Raw genomic sequence first — 19923 nt, 5'->3', positions numbered from 1 at the left:
GAAAGGACAGCCAATCAGAATAAGACAGCTTTAAAAGGAAATGAGCTAAAAAGGTTTGTTTTAGACCCAGGATGGACAGAGGCTTGAACTGAACTGCGAATTGTGCTAAGCTACCCTAGAAAAGAATGAATATACAGAAATGAAAAATAAACACTATAGGTCACCTCTAAAGAGTATGTTTAACAATGCCCAGAATGGAAAAGTCCCCAATTAAATTATTTACTGACTGCACACTCAACAGGAAACAAGTGTTTGTATTCATTAGTGAAGCTACTTCATAAACTAATCTGGCTGATGGAGGCATTTATTACCAGAGTAGAAACTGCTGCATATCCATACCATTATTCCAATGAATGGTGCATGATGTCTCTGCAGTTTCACCTTCACTGTTCCACCTTTGCCCATTTACGTACACAGGCCTACTCCTCATGTTACCTCAGTATATTAGTGTATACTGCTTTCACTACACCCATGCAGTACTGTAGTGTCCATTTGTAAACTTAATTGCTGTTGAGGGCATGAAACTCAGTGAGTATCCATGAAAAGGTCTTGTTTGCAGGTGGAAGTCCGATACCTTCAACTACTTCTTTTGTATATTAAAAACGACTCAATTATCAGGTTTGGATTGTTATCAGAGTATTGGTTTTTATTTGAAAAAGCATAGATTGATGTTTTTGGAAAAAAACTGAATAAAATGTCATCTGATGCTGAGCCCTGAAAGTTTAAATGGCAAAACCCACCAAGCTTTCTGCATCTTCAAATATTCACACAGAGATTGTTTCATTCAGTTGAAATTCATTTTATTGATAATTAAACATTTGAAAGAACATAGGACAAAATGTAATTTAAAACAACATGGTCGCATCCGTGTTCATCGTCATTCATACAAGTTGAATGCGGCATCAAAAATCGTTTTCAGATGGGGGGAGTCGAGCGTTGAACCAGCAACCGATCCTGAGCCAGGTTATTCAACTCTGAAGTGGAGGCCCTACCACTGTGCTCTTACGCAAGGCACTTAACCCCCGAAGAGGCCGCAGGGGCGCTTTTAGAAAAACTAAGACAACCCATCGATCTAAATGTCCCCGACTCTGGCTGTGGTGCTCTTCGGTGATAGGCTGAAACAGGACGTACTTACAACAACATGCCTGCTGCAGAGTGTGTTCAGATTTAGACTAAAGGGGGCACAGATGTCCTTAAAAACTTGTGTGAGAGTGGTCACATTAGGAGCAGGAATGTATGAGCAGAGAAAACTTGAGGGGAGGAGGGAGGGGAAATGTAAGGATTTGAACAGGAAAATAAAAAGAAAAAAGAAAAAAAAATCTCCCATTTAAAAAAAAGAAGAAAAAAAAAAGAAAAGAAAAGAAAAAAAAACCCCCAAAACCCCAAACAAACATTAATAAGAAGAGAAAAAAGATGGGTGAGTTGTTTCAAAAAATAAAAAAAATTCCAAAATCCGGACAAATCTGAATCCCTGAAGGCAAGTGAGATGTAAGAAGTATGGACACAGGAGCATCTGTACGGCGTGTGTGTGCTGGTGAGTGTGTAGGCGTGTTTCGGGGAGGGGTCTGAGTGTGTGGTCTGAGTGTTTACCTTAGTGGGGAGACCCCCCATCGTCCACAGCAGTTTCAGGCCTAACGCTGCTTTTTTCCCCCATTCCACGCTACAGCTGCGTGTGCCGTACGTCCAGGGCAAGGGCTCAGTTTGGCTCCCTCCCACTCTAGCTGCAATAATCAGCAAGAGGAAGAAGGTGGCTGGAGCAGCAGCAACAACAAGGCAAGCAACTAACAGTTCACATGGAGAAGGTGGAATAATGTGGAAATGTAGAGAGGCTATGTGTCACTGAAAAATAATCGCAGCACTATCAGTTCACGTGCTGAATGAGAAGTAATGCGAGTAGCTAATGTGTGGTACAATCACATCGGAGCAACTATTGAGAGTCATGAAATGCAAGAAGAATCAGGTGTGCATTAGTATTATTTGCACTGCATCGCACGTGTTGTCTGTTATAAATTATATGAACTAACCCAGTTATAAGGTGAAAGTTGTCTAGGTGTGATTTGGATGCTGAGAAAGCCTGTGTGTGCTTCTGGTGAGATCAGAAGAGAAAAGGAAAGGTCTTCGTGCCTTCTCACTTCTGCCCGGGAAAAATCAGTGGCCTCTACAAAATCCAAAACGACTTTCGCATCACCATCAGCACTGAGAACATCACCTGAAGTCTGCTCAGCTTAAAACCCTTCGATACACACACACACACACAGTTGCTTTCTCTTTTTACTTCACTCGCCAATGCCATTACAACTCACCATCACTCACTACATGCTACAGCACAACTGTAATCCCTCCCTGCCATACAAACGGCTGCCTCTTTTTACGAGTCTGGTACAACTGAACTGTCCAACTACACCAGGTCTCCAACTGTTTAGAAAGAAATACAATCACTATGTTTTTATTAACAGTCAATATTCCTACCAAATGTTGGTTGGCATCTTTTTAAATATTTACATTTGTACCAAATTGTAGATTTTCTTTCCGTCTAAATCACAACTATCCATGAGACCAAAGGTATGACAGAAGCTGATGAGACTTCCAAAAAAAAAAAAAAAAAAAAAAAAAAAGGAAACTAATGGAAGATGTCAAAAAATAAAAATAAAAAAATAAAGAGGAAAGAAAAATTAAAAGTTGAATTTTAATTGCTCAAATTCTATTAGCTCCATTGGCCATGCATCGCTTGCTGACATTCCTCCTGGCTCTTATAAATTCACATATATACAAAACCAACAAAAAAACCCCCCAAAACTATTGAACAACTGAATGTTGCTTATAATCAGAGAAAGATGTGGATGCATTGAACACAAAACAAGAACTAAGTGTGAATAACTACTAAATTACGTGAAGACTGTTCTGACATTTAAAGGCAAAACCGACCTTTAAAGCAAAAACTGACAGGACATATTCAGTTCCTGAGGTTGGAACATATTTTTGTTTGCACAGACCTCAAGATTTACAGAAAGCCAAGAGGGGAAGAAAAGTAAGGTAAATTATAATCATCTACCTCAACTGAAATCATGCACTCTTGTGGGTCTACTCTGCTTTAATCGATACTGCCCAAAATAGCAAAACTATGAAACATCAAGCAGGTTATTCACACACTGCTTATATCCATCAAAAACCAGTCCAACTCTTGTATGTTAGGAGGATGGTCTAGAAATTTACCTCAAAGTCACTCCTCTCACCCTGCAAATGAGTAAGCTCAGGAAATGTTTTCATGTGAACAGCCCCCATTCTTTTATTTTTTTAAGACTACACCGTCAGCTAAAACCCCTTTCAGACACAGCAATCTCACTAGGTCTACCTAGTAAGACTTACATATTTCTTTTAATATGGTGCATGTCTGGATGCATGCTGTCACATGTGCGTCAAAAACAATAATCAAGTGTATGTGTTTGCTTTATTCAGTCCAGAAGACAGGATGATGTCTCTGAGCTTGTGTGGGAGAAGCTGCTCAGTCAGCAGCCCACACACTCAAAATCAGAGAAACCCTGCTGGTACTGACGATGAAGGAGAGAACAAATGTTCTCAAGTGAAACTACATCTACAGAGTGATGCTTACAATGCCCAATGACACCAGTGAGATAGGTCTTTTGGATATATTGAAAGCTGTTTGTGTGCCTGAACGAAGCCGTGAGAAGAATTCATGTATAATCCAAGTGCTGTCAATCTACAAGACTGATGTTTTCTATCCCATGTCTGAAAGGGGCTTAAGTGAAACCAGCCTGATACATTATTTGAGATGCCATCTGGTCAATTTAACAACACAATTTCAATCTGTACGGGATCAAATTTCCTCAGTAAATGAAACAATCAATTTGATTAACCACTCAAACTTCCTTTTACCTCATCTCTGCTTTCCATCTTCAAACACCATATTACATGTAGAGGTTGTGCGTCTGATCAAAACAGGTTTATTGTTACGAAAGCATCGCTACAAATGACTTCAGACTAAGCCTCGTTACATACTCTACAAAAGCCACAACAAATATGCAAGCACAACTGTTTGTACTTTGTTATTGTTGGAGATGTGCTGAGTCAACTTTGTGTTCTTCATAGCAGACTGCAGTTTGAGGTGCTGTCTAACTGAACAACATTATACAAAGAGATGTTTCTTCAACACCCTGACAGATATACAAAAGGGGACAAAATTATAGAAACAATTAGTATAAAGCAATACAGCTCAACAGCACATTAAATTGCAGCCAACCCAAAGTTGGCCGTCATGAATGAACATCATGGGCCTGTAGAGAAATTAGTGTTTTATAAAAACAATAACAAAGCCATACAGTCCCAGTTGGACAGGATATGTTTCCATGGATAAAACCGGTTTATAATTTACTTATCTGTACTTTGTATTTTTGTCTGCAATATACGATGAGTTGCCAGACTGCACATTTCATGCAGCAACAATCTTTTATGTAGAGTACATAAAATGGCTTCGCCTGACACCGAACAGAAAGCTCTTCTGAAGTGACAAAAACCCACCTTCTGAGTCCAACCTTGTTTGAGGCAAAATTTAAGCTTTAACATTCAACAAGGAACCAGCTGTGCCTCTATATCACATCTAACAGGAACTATTAATGCTTAACAGCACTCCAGTATCAGCTGCCTCCCTCATCTCCACTACTCCAGAGACCTTGCTAGCTCATAATCATCCACTTAACTGAGTAATCATCCATTGAGAGACTAGTTGGTCAAAATGGAGAAACAGGGGAGAATCACAACCTTGCCCACTCTCTTGTTTTTCGCCTTTAAACTGTCCCTTATGTATGCTCGCTGACGTACACACACACAAACACATACACGCGCACACACACAATCACACATCTGCCATGTGTAAAGGAGCGTGTGGGAGGGGGGTGGGACTATCGATAAGGGGGTTCTGGCGTGTGGTAAGGGTAATCGTGGCGCGGGGGCATGGGTTGCCCGTGTGCGGGTGTCTGCTCATACGGTGTGGAGGTGGAGTAGCTTCCCGCTCCGTAAGCTCCCGATGAATCATATGCTCCCGGTGCCCCGTAGCCTCCAGATGTGTCATAGCCCGCTGAGGCGTCGTAGCTTCCAGACGAGGCATCGTAGCTCCCGGATGAAGCGTCGTAGCTCCCCGATGAGGCGTCATAACTTCCCGAAGTGTTGTACGTTCCTGGTGCTGCATAGGAATCCGATGCGGCATATGTCGGGAGTGCTGTATATGTCCCTGGTGGTGCAGGGGTTGTGGTGGAAGCAGGTGCCTGTGTGGTTGCCGGTGGAGGCGGAGGTGGTGGTGGAGGATTGGTGTAGGCATACTGGAGGTACTGGTACTGTTGCTGGTACTGTTGATACTGTTGGTACTGATGCATTTGTTGGTAGTATTCTGTATATGACCTTGAGTCAAAATTAGAGTTGAAGAAAAGGTAAGAAATAAGCAGGAAAAAAAAGGCACACAAATCTCAATAATATGACCATGTTATATTATCATAAACTGGTTTAAGCTTAATTTTCTTCTATCACTATCTGCTCTTTAAATGTTATGTGTACCTCGCAACAGGATCCGCTCCTTCAGGAGTTGTGGTGGTGGTGGCAGCGACGGGGTCTTCAGGTGCTCCAGGTGGTGTTGGAAGCAGGGCACGTCGTTTGGGGCGTATCTGAGCAAATGAACCCGGAACAGGGTCAGGGAGGAGAGGAGCTCGATTTCCTCGTATTGGGCTGCGGTCCCGCTCATTATCTGAAGGTGCTGCCTTTCTCCCTGCCTGCTGCTCTGCCAGAACCTTGAGTCATAAAAAAACAAAACAAAAAAAAAAAAACAACACAGATAAGATGACCGTTTCTGAAACACAATAATAGACACACAAGCACACAAGACATTTTTACTCCAAAGTTAACAGACCTTCTGTCCCTCCTGAAAGAACTTGGCTCTCGCTGCTTCGAAAAGTGTTGTTGGATCTGGTACAGTCTGGGGCTCCACCTCTTCCTCAACTGCGGCCGCTGCAGAATTGTGATTTGCCAGCTCATGAAACACCTGGTCAGCTACAGATCCATACACTTGGCTGGCAAGAGCTCCATATATGACTCCATCTGCACCTTTAGAACTGGTGATCCCTTTCAGAGCAGCGTAGGTGGGGTCAAAGGATGTGGTGTTGTAGAAAGAGTTATGGACACTTTGTTGAACCTGCAACAAAAGAAAATTCTTAAATCTAGTCCGTCTAAACTCTATGGTGCAATATAGGGAGTTCAAATTAAAGTTCATAAAAGGCTTGACTGACAATAAAGTTTCCTAAAAAGTTGTGATATTCATTACTTTGAAAAACAAAGAGCAGAAGGCTTTCAAATGGCAGTGGACATCCTGGTGGAGAATATACTTACTTGTATGGGTAATCCAGCTGCAGCAGCTGCAGCTGCAGCAAGCACAGCTGCTTGACTCTGATGATGCTCTAGTGACGGAGGCGGTCGTGGAAGAAGACCCTCTCTGCCACCTGCTGAAAACATGATTACAACATAAGCTGCATTTCATTTCTTGGAAAACAAATTGCCCTTTCATCATCACCTGCTGTTACAGCACCTGTGGGGTTAGCTGAATTTCCAGCTGTCATAATCTGGTTTATCAGAGGTTGGGCTTTGGACAGCTCTACAGCCAACTGACGCCCCTTGAACATGGTCCCATTGAGTGCCTCAATAGCCGCCAAGGCTTCCTCCTTCCTCTCCATATGCACGAATGCATAGCCGACATTTGAGCATAACCTTGCTGTAGTTTACAGGAAAGAGAAAGGTCAACATTAGTCTGAGGCTGATTTTTACAATGAAATGTGTGCATCCCATATTTTATGTCACATCAACTTGAAAGATTGGACCACGATGCAAACCAGAAAAGTCACTTGCTCAGAGTTTAAAGTCCCCAAATCTGTTCTTATTCAAACCAGCTCAAGTTAATTAAATCCTGATGCAAATTTCTCTCACACACAATCTTTACAGATTACAAGGCTTTATACGTTACCTTTGACTTTATCACAGTCTAAAACTCTTCCGAAGGTTGAGAACAGCCCATGCAAGTCATCTGCTGAACATGTAGCGCTGAGGTTCCCCACAAACACTTTAGTGGAGTTGGGTGGGCGTGCTCGTGACTCTTCGACTACCAGGGGTCTGCCTCGGTACTCTTTGCCATCAAGATGTCGTATCGCCCTGTTAACGTAAGAACAGCTAAATCATAAACACATTCAAAACCACAGATGAGACTATCAGTAATAACATTTAACTGCAATATACGGTCACTGCCTACTTCCCTAAGCACACCTATTCAAAGGCTCATTAATGCAAATATCCAATCAGCTAGTCACATGGCAACAACTCAAGGCATTTACATATGTAGTCTTGGTGAAAACTACCTGCTGAGGTTCAAACTGAACATCAGAATGAGTAAGAACGGCAATTTCACTTTGAATATGGAACACCAACTTCCTGCTATCCAAGACCAGGAAACTGGTGCTACAATTTGCACAGGCTCGCCAAAATTGGACAATAGAAGACTGGACAACAACTGCCTGGTCTCATGATTAAGTCAACATTCATATGGTAAATATTTATTCTGAATGTGACCATCAGTTCACTGTACTTAAATGTCCTTCAGTCACTAGATCTTGACCCAAAATAGCACCTTTGGGATGTGCTGGAAGAGCAGACTCACATTATAGGTGTGCAGGCAGGACAAATCTGCAATGACCAGATGATTTCACATCAATATGAACCAAAAATCTTTGATGAGACCCTGTTGAATCTATGCCATGAAGAATTAATGGAGTTCTTTATGGAAGAGATCAAATACCAGCATAACAAATACTGCTGCAGCCTTTCCTTGTTTTACTAACTGCACTTTAATAGGAAGTAAACAGCTACTGTAATTAGTCAGACCACAACAGTGTTTGGTGAGAGAATGGTCCTGTTCCTGTTTTCTTTTTAGTATCTTAGTTTTTCAGATACTGCAGCCTGTTGCTTCTTTCATACCTTTATAAACTTTGTTACTTTTATTGTTTGACCTAGGTCTTCCAATTTCTAATAATAATGAAAGAGACAATTCTTGTATCTGAACTGTTTGTCTCCACTCAGACATTTTTTTAAGGTGTCTGCAAACTGTAAACTATTGCATGTGTTTTAGGCTTCTACTGTATTAGACTAGTATTAAGCAGGAAAGTGAAGCTAAGCAAATGGTCAAATTAAGCTTCTATGCATGGATCTTGGGATTTATAATTAGTCATTACTTTTATAATTAGTCATTACTTTTAAACAGTCAAAGCACTGGAAAGGTCAAATATGTATATACTTGTTACTTTTAACCTTTAATTTATATTGTATAACTCATTGATATGATTGTTGTACTGTAACAAATATGTAGCTCCCAGAGTGGACTCATTTCTGTGAGTTGTTTTAACACTATAACAAAAACATCATTTATTTACAATGCAGATAGTGCTTACCAACTGTATCGTTTAAGAGGTTCAGAATATGTACTACAATACCAAAAAATCAAACTGAAAGAGAATGACATGTCATGTAGACTAAATCTGACTAAACTCTCAAACATTAAAACTAAAGACATTTCAACTTGTTTCAATTTATTTAACTAAAGTCTAGTTTATGACATGTTTTTTTTTTTTTTTTAAACGTTTAGTTTTACTTAAGTATAACAACCTTGATGATAAAATAAATGAACGTTTCTGGTTTTGGAATAGATAGATTCTATCTATCATATGATGTTCCTAACTCACAATAGGATTTTGAAGGCCACTGTGCACATTAGTGCAACTGGTCAGAACAAAGTTAAGTAAAGAGACACAGAGCAATGCATGGCAGATGTCTGTGCAATACTCTATTTAAGAGTCTGCTGATAAGCCATAATTATTTTGGGGGTTAGCTTTACTTTACTACACATACTGAACATCACTAATACAAATGTTGCATTTCTGACGCATGTTTAAAAACGACAAAGCTGGACTACTTTAAATGACTAAATACAATGAACTCAGTCTGCTCTTATACTTTGAGAAAAGAATGTATGTTTTCATGTAAACTACATGACTCCTTTTGACATGATTTCCGAGATGTACAACAACATTTAGGAAAGCAAAACACTAATTATATCTAATAACAGTGATGGCCAGTGTAACAATTATACCTGTCTGCTGCCCCCTCTCCCTTCAGGGTAACGAAAGCATACTGTCTCAGCAACGAGCAGGTGTTGATCTCTCCATATGGACCAAAGAGCTTGTTCAGTTCTTCGTGCGTAGCATCTATAGGAAGGTTCCCTACAAACAACTTCACGTTCTCACCGCTCATCTCTGTAAAAACCAGGCATCTGCAAGAGAACAAACATGACGCGGGGAACATACGGTCATTTGTGATTTGAGCAACGGTAACAGGCTAGCTAGACGATTAGTAGATCTCAACAGGAAATTTGCTGTCTTGAAAAAATCTCGAAAGGCCTATCAAAGCTGATTGATCCCCCCCCCCCACACACACACACAATCTGGCGTTATTACCAGGCGGGTTTTTTTTTTATAGCTATTTGCGTATTCGCCGGATTGCCACTTGGCAGTCGCCGCAGCGACGCCAGGAGGTATTATTAGCTAAGCTAATAAAACCGTTAAGTTGGGCGGCGAAAATGCCTCCAGATTAAAGTGTGTAAAATGCCTAGGTTAGCCGCAGAATGGCAAAAGACGAAAAATAGCTACATGTAACTGTTTATATAGCTTACTATAAGCACCGTTACACGACCAGCAGCACGCTAAAACTCCAGACACTCCTGGCCATCTTGTTGAGCATTAGCTAATGTTAGCTACGCCAGCTAACGCTAACGTAGAGGGTTTTATCTGAGTGGTAGCAAACGTCTACCAAAGCTAAAGCCAGGTCTCTGTTACCAGTTATCGTAAAAAAATAACTAAGCCCGTCTAGTTTTCATATTTGAACAAAAAATTTGAATTATGCCAGCAAAGTACACAGAAGCCTTACCCAACGCGGTCCTGGAGCTGTCGTATTTAAACCTCACATCCGTATCCGGTTTCCTGAGGCAGGGTTGCACACATGGAGGGCGCAGTTTCACCAAGACGGTCACTTTACTGGCAAGCCACTATTTTACTTGCATATCTTCGCGCTAATGTGCTAAAGTAGACTGTAGCACTAACAAAATGGATGAACGGAGGCTATGGGTTCTGTAACTACAGGACTTTAATCCAATTAACCCCTGTTTAACTGCTCTTCTAAAACGACTTGTTACTATTATCTGTACTAAAAAGTAATACAAAAATAAGACATAACTCAAGTCTTATGTGGATCTAGAACACGTGAGTCTGACGTCATGATGACTTGACTTGACTCCAGGTGAGATCAGGTGGGTTAGGAGGAGGAGCAAAAGAAGGCATCTTCAGATCGGAGAGCACGCGTCATGACAGGCCAGAGTGAAAGAGAAGTAAACTTCCTATCGTAGTAAAAAAAAAAAAAAAAAAGCTGGTGTAAGAACACGAAGCATGCCATCATAAAGTGGATCCGGAGGTGAAAAAGGAAGGAGAAGAATCGGAGCAGAGAGGTAGTAAAACAGTTTGAGTTGGTTGTTTAAAAATAAGATGAGCGTGCTGTGACACACAATTACATGACTGTAGCGCTAGAAGCCTGCGTGCAGCGCAGTTTGCGGAGGAAATGTGCAAGTTTTAGAGGAATGTACTTCGTGCGGGTCCAGACAGAAGTTGACATGTATAGGCTGCGGTCAGATTCAGCCCATTGATGCGTTCGTATTAAGGATAAGTGTGTCAGTTTGACATTTGCTCCTTTTTTACTTAACATCTAATGACTGTTGTGACGTTTGTGTTTGCTGTCGGTGTGTCTGTAATTTAAAGATCTTCACCATAGGTTGCTATTTTATTTAAGCTCTGTCTGAGCTGCTGTGCTTTACCAAGTCTGGACTTGCCGGTCCAATCCAGTCAGATTTATGGTACAAGTGTGTGTCTCTGTTTGTGTGCAGCAGTCTCACCCGTCTTTCTGTCATTACTGGGATCCAGAAGGATGCCATAACCACGTGTAGCATTATGAGACTGCATGGAGATTTGGAGCACATTAACTATGTTGTTGTATGCATATGTGTTTAGATGGCACAGCAAGAAGAACCCCTGTACGATTTCCCAGAGCCCACCCAAGTATCGGAGCGCAAGCTGAGGGGTCAGGGTTCCCTGAAAAACATCAGTGTACTGGATCGTCTCCTGCTTACAGTGCCCGTCTGGCTTCAGCTATCAATCAACCCAGCCACAGCACTGCACATACTGCAGAGGGAACCTCCCGGGGTCTGAGACACAGACATAACACACATCCACATTTCCTCTCCTACCTTTTCTTATGCACTCCCAGTTGCGTTCAGTAATCACTTGTGTTGTCTTGCAGACGTTCCTGGTGCGAAAGTCTCGCACGTCCCAAAGAAACGTGCTCTGTGTGCGTTTGACGGATGACAGCGTGCCATCGTTTGTTCAGCAGTTTGGTATCAGAGAGGAGCAAGGCAGTAAGAGCATTACCTCAACACTTGGTAGTCTTTGGAAGAGTCCACTCACATTTTAGGAAAGCATCTTAACGTTTAATAGAGTGCTGTGAAAAAGTTATTTAGCTTCTTCCTTAATTTCTTTTATTCTTGTTGCATATGTGCCATACTTATGTTAGATCATCGAGCAAATGTTAATATTAGACAAAGTAAATACAAAATGCAGTTTTTGATTAGATAATTTCATTAATTAAGGCATCAAAGATGGGAAGGAAGTGTTTGGATTCAGCCATATTAGAGTTTTCAAGTTTGAATGGTCTGCCATCGTATGACATTTTTGCCCAGTCACTTTCTTATTGATGAATCATGAACACTGAGGCAAGTGACGCCTGCAGGTCTGTAGATGTTGTTCTTTTGTGACCTCTTGGATGAGTCGTCGATGTGCTCTTGGAGTAATTTTAGTCAGCTGGCCACTCCTGGGAAGGTTCACCACTGTTTACTCCATATGTGGATAATGGCTCTCACTGTGGTTTGGTGGAGTCTCAAAGCACCAAACAAAGTCGCTGATAGAAGTCAGTGACTTTGTTTCTCAGCTTTTCTTGAGTGTCTTTATATCATGGCATGATCTGTTGCTTTTTGAGATCTTTCAGCCCACATCACTTTGTCAGACAGGTTCGATTTAATTTATTTCCTGATCCAGCAGGTCGGGCAGTAATCATGCCTGGGAGTGGCTTGTAACATTGAGCAAAAAAAAAAAAAAAAGTGGTTAATCACAGTTAATTTCTCATTTAACAAGGAGAAGCAACAACGCCGTACTCGTGTGCTGGATATAAATGTAAATCTGCATTTTCTTTAATTATATTCTTTTGGCTAGGTATTATATACACCATTTGCTTGTTTTTAACTTTATTATTTATTGCAACAAATAAAAATTAAAAAATACACGCACACAGACCATGATGAGTGCAGTGTTGTCAGCAATTCTATGAGTCTTATTTAACCTAGCTTTAAAATCTTTTCATTCTGAAGATGCTGTAATTAAATATCAGACAGCTTTAAATCTACAACTACACACTATCATTTCTGTACTATTACACAGTACTTACACATAAATACTAGAATTCAGATAAAAGCAAAGATGCCTTTCATTGTCTTCTTTTAAAGTAAAACTCCAGGCCAAAGACCCAATATTCTACTCAATAATTCCTCAGATAAGCTGTATTATTAATACCAGCCAGCGTTCCCTCGCACTAAACATCCCTGACATTTGAATTTTCTTCATCCGCAGCTCTGTCTCTGGAGACTTCAGCCATCAGCTTTCCAGACCTTCCAAGACTAATTTCCTTTTACTGTGTTAGCAGGTAAAATGTTGCCTTCCTCATTCTCAGTTTCCTTAGTGGTTCTTTGGTATAATTTTGATTCTTTAACCTTGCTCAAGTCCTATTACGTTGTCATCACTTCTTCCTCTTTTTCCACGTGAATCCATTCCAATATCTGTTTATGTGCAAGAACTAATGCAGATCTTTTTAATCTCTGCGGCGCATGTTTCTTTTCAGAGATGTGCTACCATTCCCTCTGGAGCTTCCTGACGCAATAGCGAGGGCATCATCGCACAAAGAGCTCGAGTCTATCTCACACATGGGAATAGGTTGGTCATTTCATTTTTTTCCCCCAATAGAAGATTTTGTAAGCATGCTCAACTTCAAATACTTTGATCTTCCAGGATTTATTTAAGCACATCATTAATTATGTCTCAGCCGCAGGTTAGCAAGCAGCCACTGGGGGAAGTTTGTGTGTAGGTGCATCTTTTCTGTCCTCTGCTTACTTAATTCTTTTATGTATAAAATGTGAATTTAATAAAAAAATAAATAAATCAATAGTAAATTACTGTCACAATGATGTTGAATTTATGCAGCTTATAAAATGTAAACTTTACTCAATAAATCACTGTTCGCATTAGAATCACAGTAAAATTTGGTTATGATGAACTTATTAAAATAACCAAAACATTTTTTTGTTGTGTAGAGTTTTGGAATTCCCACCTAAATGTCCGTGGGCCACGGGAGACACCTAAGCCCCGAAAAGCTAAGGAGAAGAAGCGAGATGTTGCAACCTCCGCCCTGCCTAAGTCTGCACTGCAGTCAAGCTCTCCAGCTCCGTCTGACTCAGCTCCACAGCCAGACTCAGACAACCAGCATAAATCTGCACCTGACTCAGATGCTGCCGCCCAGAAATCGTCTCTAAATTCCACCTTGTTCCACGAGTTTTGCCCGATCACCACGCGTAGTCCCTTAGAGCTGGACTGTGGCTCTGGGCTGGGCGCTCTCTGTTTCATCAACCCTCTTTTCCTGCAGTCTCAGAGCACTTTATCCAGACGGCGCATGTTCAAGCACAGCCTCAAAGTCCGGGTTTCAACAGAGACATCGACCATGCTGTCGCCCCCGCTTGCTCCACCACCTCCGCCACCTTTAATGCCAAAAACCAAGGGGAGGTGTAAAGCCCAGAAGAGCGGACAGGAAACACTCGAGCTGAGAAAAGGCCAAACTGCTCAAGACGGCCATACCCAGCCGGTGACGCAAAACGATCCCAGCGGTGGTCAACCGCAGCCTTCATCAGCAATTCCTCAGATCCAGCCAGGGATGCAGGAGCAGCAGATGGAAGCACGCCAAAGTAAAGAGGGAGTGAAAGAAGAGGAGGCTACTGCCCAGCCACCAGCAATAAAGGAGCATCTCCCAGCTGACTCAGACTACATGAAACCCTGTCCAATAATCAGTTTCCCCAATTGTGCCTCACTGTCGTCTAAGCCACCTCTTCTTTTCCCCAAAATTTTTCAATCCCTCTCTCCTCGTGACTCTCCCAGTGCTTCTCCCTCTCTTTCCCCTTATCAGTCCCCATCTGTATCTCCCAAGATGCACATTTCTCTCTCCCCTAATGACTCACCCAGCCTTTCTCCCTCCCATTCGCCTTATCAGTCCCCATCTCTTTCTCCTAAGGTCCCCTACTCTCTCTCTCCCTTCATCTCCCAACCCTTCTCTCCGTTGATAGAGCTGGCCAGCGATACATACTCCACTCCTTCAACACCGGATCAGTTGAGATCAGACAGTGAAGCTGAAGAGAAGGAGGAAGCACAAGTAATCGAAAACAAGGATGGAGAATACAAAGATCAGCACAAAGATGGAAAAGGTTGACTTGGTGTTACAAACGAATGCTGCTTCTGTAAACGATAGGGAGAGCTGCAGTACTGAAGAAACAGCAGAAACTCCTGATTAGGGCTGGGTATCGTCACTGATGTTTAGAATCGATTCGATCCACGATTCGATTCAATTCAATTCAATTTGAATCTGGGAAATTTTGCCTCACAGTCAGAAATATTATAATTCAGATCAGTACATTGACATATTTTTGTATCTATTAAAAGGGAAGCTGACACTTTCCAGACTTTATCAAAAGGTGTGAGCGTCACAGCAGAGGCCTTTGTGTCAAAGTAGCTGAAGATAAAACACAGAAAAACATGAAGGTGATTTTCCTGGCCTGGGATTTTATAAAAATATTCCACAGTACATCAAAAACGAAAAAACCATTAATCAACATATGAACATTACCTCTAAAGTTACAGCGGTTTTATTAGAGACACGGCGTTTTGCATTTTGTATAATTTTAAAAAGTTTAAATTTGTTCAGAAGCCTATTGAACGGCAGAAATTAGGTTTTCTTTTCGGAAGTAAGTAAAAGGGGAAAGAAAAAAAAAAAAAAAAAAAAAAAAAACATCGGCCGACAGCGCTGTAAACAACGGTAGACTTGTGCGTAACAAGCAAGCGAATAATGCAGAAAACAGATTTCGGGGATAGACGGGAAACTGTTCTTTAAGTACACTGAGAAAGAGAGAGAGAGAGAGCTGTGCATGAAGTGTGATTTTTATCGTGGTGGAAGCAAAACCGCAAAAGTCAGAGGGAATTCATGACGATGTTTATATAAAGCGTAGTTTGGATCTTCTTTTGCTGCTGGTTCGGTCAATATTGTTTGGAGAGAGATCAAACTAACAGCTTTAGAATCAGCGCAAAAAGGGCGTAAACACAAAGCGCGGACCCGCCGAAACATCAGAAGCAGCGAGCTGTCGGCTTTCAGCCTCGACCGTGTCCGTGCCGTCGGTGAGAAAGGCGACATCTCACCGATTCTGATCCGTCGGCGGGTCCGTACGGTGGCTGGGAAGTGCAAAGCGCAACAAATTAAAAAACGGCAACAAATTAAAAATCCGCAACAAATTAAAAAACCGCAACAAATTAAAAAACCGCAACAAATTAAAAATCTACAACAAATTAAAAAACCGCAACAAATTAAAAAACCGCAACAAATTAAAAATCCACAACAAATTAAAAAAACGCAACAAATTAAAAAACCGCAACAAATTAAAAAACCGCAACAAATTAAAAAACCGCAACAAATTAAAAATCCACAACAAATTAAAAAACCACAACAAATTAAAAATCCGCAACAAATTGAAAAACCATAACAAATTAAAAAACCGCAACAAATTAAAAAACCACAACAAATTAAAAATCCACAACAAATTAAAAAACCGCAACAAATTAAAAATCCTTGACGGAAAGGGATTGTCTGAAATACCGGAAGTCGAGAGTGATGTCACGAGAGGGGGCGTGGCCAGGATTTTTGGTTGAGGCGCCATGTTTCTGGGCCGAACAAAGCGCTAGCGAAAGAGGAGCGAAAGTACACGGATAACACCAGCTACGGTTCATACTTGCTGTGCGGTCGGTTGTAAAGTTAGATCGCACGACCGGCAAGGGAATAAGGTTGAAAATGGTTTATCTTTTCATTCTTTCCCCACCTGGAAGCAACATGAGGCAGCTCATGTATCGGATGTTACCAAAAGAAGGCGTCTAGTCTGGATAGCAGCTGTGAGACCAGCTGATATCCAGTTCTCTTCCATCTCCAAATATCTGTTGGTGTGCTCCAGACATTTTCATTCCGGTAAGTTATAGATATGTTCATATCACTCTTTATCGGTCTTTTAAGTCTGACATCACTAGCCGTGTCTTGGCTCAAACTCCCAAGAGCACCTGCAGGTCCATAAATCACACGATCACTGTGGCATCACTGAGTGTTGAAAAACTATCTAAAGTCTTTCATCTGTAATAAAATGATCAGCGTTCTGCTCTACCATGTGTAACAATTGAGTTTATCATCCAGGCATCCATGAAAACGAAATTAGCAGGAAGTTAGCTCGCTAGATTCCATCTAAATACAATATAGCATGTCCTAACTGAGGGATTTTGGAAACAAAGTCAAACGTACAGCTCTGCTATCACTTCCAACATAAATGAAGACAGAAAACTAAACAGCAGTGACGTTTGTAGGGTACTGAAGTTTGGCTAGCTGGTGTAAAACGATGTGCTACGTGACCGTTAGCGACACAGCTATGTTAGCATAATATAAACACTAACTTTTTCCACTTGATAAAAGTTATCGTGAGGATTCTCGGTGGTCAGGAACAAATGTAATCGCATGGCAGGATGCTGTAAACGGACCAAACTTCAGCCAGGAGAACAACTGAGATAATCCATCCACAAGGATGAATAGGATTAGTCATTCATATACTGCTGCATGGGCTGGGCTGTAGCTACATCGTAAGGTTTTAAAAACTGAGCTTTCAAATGATTAGTGGTGATAGAAGCAGTGGGAGGCCAACAGTGGTCACTTACTGTTTTTAGGAGTTTTTTGAGATTAAATAGAAGACAATACAAAACATTAAACATGTTAACAACACAAAACCCATATTAAACGCAGACTACTTCAGGCCTGGAAGCAGGATTTGTCACGCCATCACTTAAAGACCAGATAGCCTATTAGTTTTCTTTTCAATGCACTCTGAGGTCATAGCAAATTAGAAAAAAAAAAACATCCTAATGAGTGATTTTGTAGAACTACGTGCTATTTATAGACTTGCTAATTATTTGGCATTATTGCAGCAGACCAGCCAATGAAATGGATGAAACATCGTGACTGGGTTCCAGCGCTACACAAGGGACCTGCTTCAAACATACCACCATGCCAATCAGATTACTTCTTCCATGTGAGGGTGAAGAGGTGACCCTTCTGGATAAGATGGTGAAGGTTTGCTGCCGTTTTGATGAACAGTGTGGTAGTAAAACCAGGGGAAAATGAAACTTGCTCCTGTTAAATATTCTTAAGTCTTGTGCTGTATAAATAGCGGTAATTTTTCAGAAGATAAATTGAAGTAATTGATAGTAAATTAAGTAGTGTTAGTAGTGGGTGATATCGTGTAAATGCTGTCATGATTTTGTGTAAACATTTTGTCTTTTATAAACTATAAATGACATGGATTCTACATTGTAACTGATGTGATGTTCTATAATAAAAAAGAGGCAAAAATTAGTTTGTTTCTTTATTGAACTTTTGAACAGTGGTACTCAGTCAGTACATATTCAGTAAATGCAAATTATTTACATGGCAGTGCACTTCAGGCATAAATCTAGACCCTTATATAAAACATTATGGGTCATTCCCACAACCCACAGCTTTACTGTGCTCCAGCAAAGTATCCAATAGCAGTGACAACTCCTCCACAGTAGCAGGTGGGATTTTTCTTTTTTGAGGACCATCAATACGGATGGTCTGTTTATGTTTTGATCCAGAGCCGTTTTTGGGCAGCTGAAGAGGAGAAGTCTAGCTTATGGCCAACCTCTGGCTGTATCTTGGTCATATTACCCAGCAAAACCCAGTATGCAGGTTCATCTGTAACAGCCCTTGTGCCACAGATCCGCATTGTTGCTTCTACTTTAAAAAGAAGAACAGCGACATGGCTGCAGGTCTCCACGACTCCGGCCATACAGGTGCAGTGGGTGGCTTCAACCTTCCCTGTGATGCTCACAATGACCCATGGCTGCAATGCTGGTTCATTCAGTCTTTGAGAGTGCAGTACCTGAAACATACAAGTTACTAGTTAATTTAAAGACAAAGACTCTAATGAGCTAAGGCCAACATAAATGTGTTTTATCTACTTTCAAATCCATTTATCATAAATGTAACAAAGTGTTTAGAAAGTTAGCACATACATGTAATTTTCCATTTTTTTATGTATCCATCTATAGAACGCTGCATGTTATATTCCAAATCTGCCTGTTCTCTTTCAGAAACCTGACTTCAGAAAATGAAACTAAAGTATGTAATCACTTTATGGAGAAAGCATAAAGTTTGACTTTAGGTGACAATTATGGACACGTAATATGATAAGGAGATTCTGCAGGTCATTAATCAATGTATTATAGTAAAAAATGTATTTTTGTGACAAAGGACACAAACACGGAAGCAAGATATGTAATTAGGATTATTTCTAATAAATATGAATAAATAATTGCAATTTCTTTAACCACTGAGAATAACTAAATCCTTCAGGACAATGTCACATCAATGCACTGAACTCACTATGGCTACGTTCACACTGCAGGTCTTAATGCTCAATTCCGATTTTTTTGTCTGCTTGTTCACACTACAAATAAAATGTGACAGCAAACGCGCTCCTTTGTGAACCCTCAAAGTGGCCCACATATGCAAAAGCAGATGTCACACACAACACGCTCTGTTTAGACCCAGACCAAACAGTATTGTTTGACTGATGGCCCTTAAATATAAAGACTTGTTTCAGACTTTGCTTTAAGTTATTTTGTTATTTACATATGGCCTAATAATTATCCTTATTGCCATTTTAGAGAGGAGCGGTGCTTCAAAGGATATGCAGATTTCTGTCAGAATCTGCAGATTATACAGTATAAATAAAATGTTCATGTTGTCTTCCCAACAGTTTCACTAACATCTACACGGGATGGACACGAAGCGCCGTTGTTCCTGACCACCGAGAATCCTCACGATAACTTTTATCAAGTGGAAAAAGTTAGCTAACGGTCACGTAGCACATCGTTTTACACCAGCTAGCCAAACTTCAGTACCCTACAAACGTCACTGCTGTTTAGTTTTCTGTCTTCATTTATGTTGGAAGTGATAGCAGAGCTGTACGTTTGACTTTGTTTCCAAAATCCCTCAGTTAGGACATGCTATATTGTATTTAGATGGAATCTAGCGAGCTAACTTCCTGCTAATTTCGTTTTCATGGATGCCTGGATGATAAACTCAATTGTTACACATGGTAGAGCAGAACGCTGATCATTTTATTACAGATGAAAGACTTTAGATAGTTTTTCAACACTCAGTGATGCCACAGTGATCGTGTGATTTATGGACCTGCAGGTGCTCTTGGGAGTTTGAGCCAAGACACAGCTAGTGATGTCAGACTTAAAAGACCGATAAAGAGTGATATGAACATATCTATAACTTACCGGAATGAAAATGTCTGGAGCA

General features: G+C 40.8%; 2 protein-coding genes across 5 annotated transcripts; one reads left to right on the top strand and one right to left on the bottom strand.

The window, feature by feature from the left end:
• Nucleotides 1–764: 764 nt before the first annotated feature.
• Nucleotides 765–10451, bottom strand: rbm14a (RNA binding motif protein 14a). 4 transcript variants are annotated; one of them, XM_086309129.1, is made up of 9 exons: nucleotides 10024–10451; nucleotides 9191–9370; nucleotides 7019–7203; nucleotides 6587–6769; nucleotides 6391–6503; nucleotides 5915–6196; nucleotides 5566–5795; nucleotides 5002–5412; nucleotides 765–1721 (listed from the first exon to the last, which is right to left on the bottom strand). In XM_086309129.1, the coding sequence occupies exons 2-9, from the start codon at nucleotides 9349–9351 to the stop codon at nucleotides 1718–1720; spliced, it is 1569 nt and encodes a 522-aa protein (XP_086165255.1). In that variant the 5' UTR covers nucleotides 9352–9370; nucleotides 10024–10451; the 3' UTR covers nucleotides 765–1717. The 4 variants fall into 4 exon arrangements, with proteins under 4 accessions (XP_086165255.1, XP_086165252.1, XP_086165254.1 ...); XM_086309126.1 differs by having other exon boundaries at nucleotides 765–5412; XM_086309128.1 differs by having other exon boundaries at nucleotides 765–5412; nucleotides 6391–6500.
• LOC147320889 (uncharacterized) lies at nucleotides 9330–19446 on the top strand. Its single transcript, XM_086309130.1, has 6 exons — nucleotides 9330–10597; nucleotides 11154–11345; nucleotides 11443–11557; nucleotides 12822–12894; nucleotides 13090–13181; nucleotides 13559–19446. The coding sequence occupies exons 2-6, from the start codon at nucleotides 11154–11156 to the stop codon at nucleotides 14719–14721; spliced, it is 1635 nt and encodes a 544-aa protein (XP_086165256.1). The 5' UTR covers nucleotides 9330–10597; the 3' UTR covers nucleotides 14722–19446.
• The last annotated feature ends 477 nt before the right edge of the window (nucleotides 19447–19923 follow it).

Source organism: Aulonocara sp. 'chitande type north' Nkhata Bay, linkage group LG10 (genome assembly GCF_057382095.1).
Source record: "Aulonocara sp. 'chitande type north' Nkhata Bay isolate Kocher_YH1m ecotype deep benthic linkage group LG10, A_spYH_male_GT1.1, whole genome shotgun sequence".
Lineage (NCBI taxonomy): Eukaryota > Metazoa > Chordata > Actinopteri > Cichliformes > Cichlidae > Aulonocara > Aulonocara sp. 'chitande type north' Nkhata Bay.
Note: the sequence above shows the minus strand (reverse complement) of the source record. Positions and strands in the feature narration are given on the sequence as shown.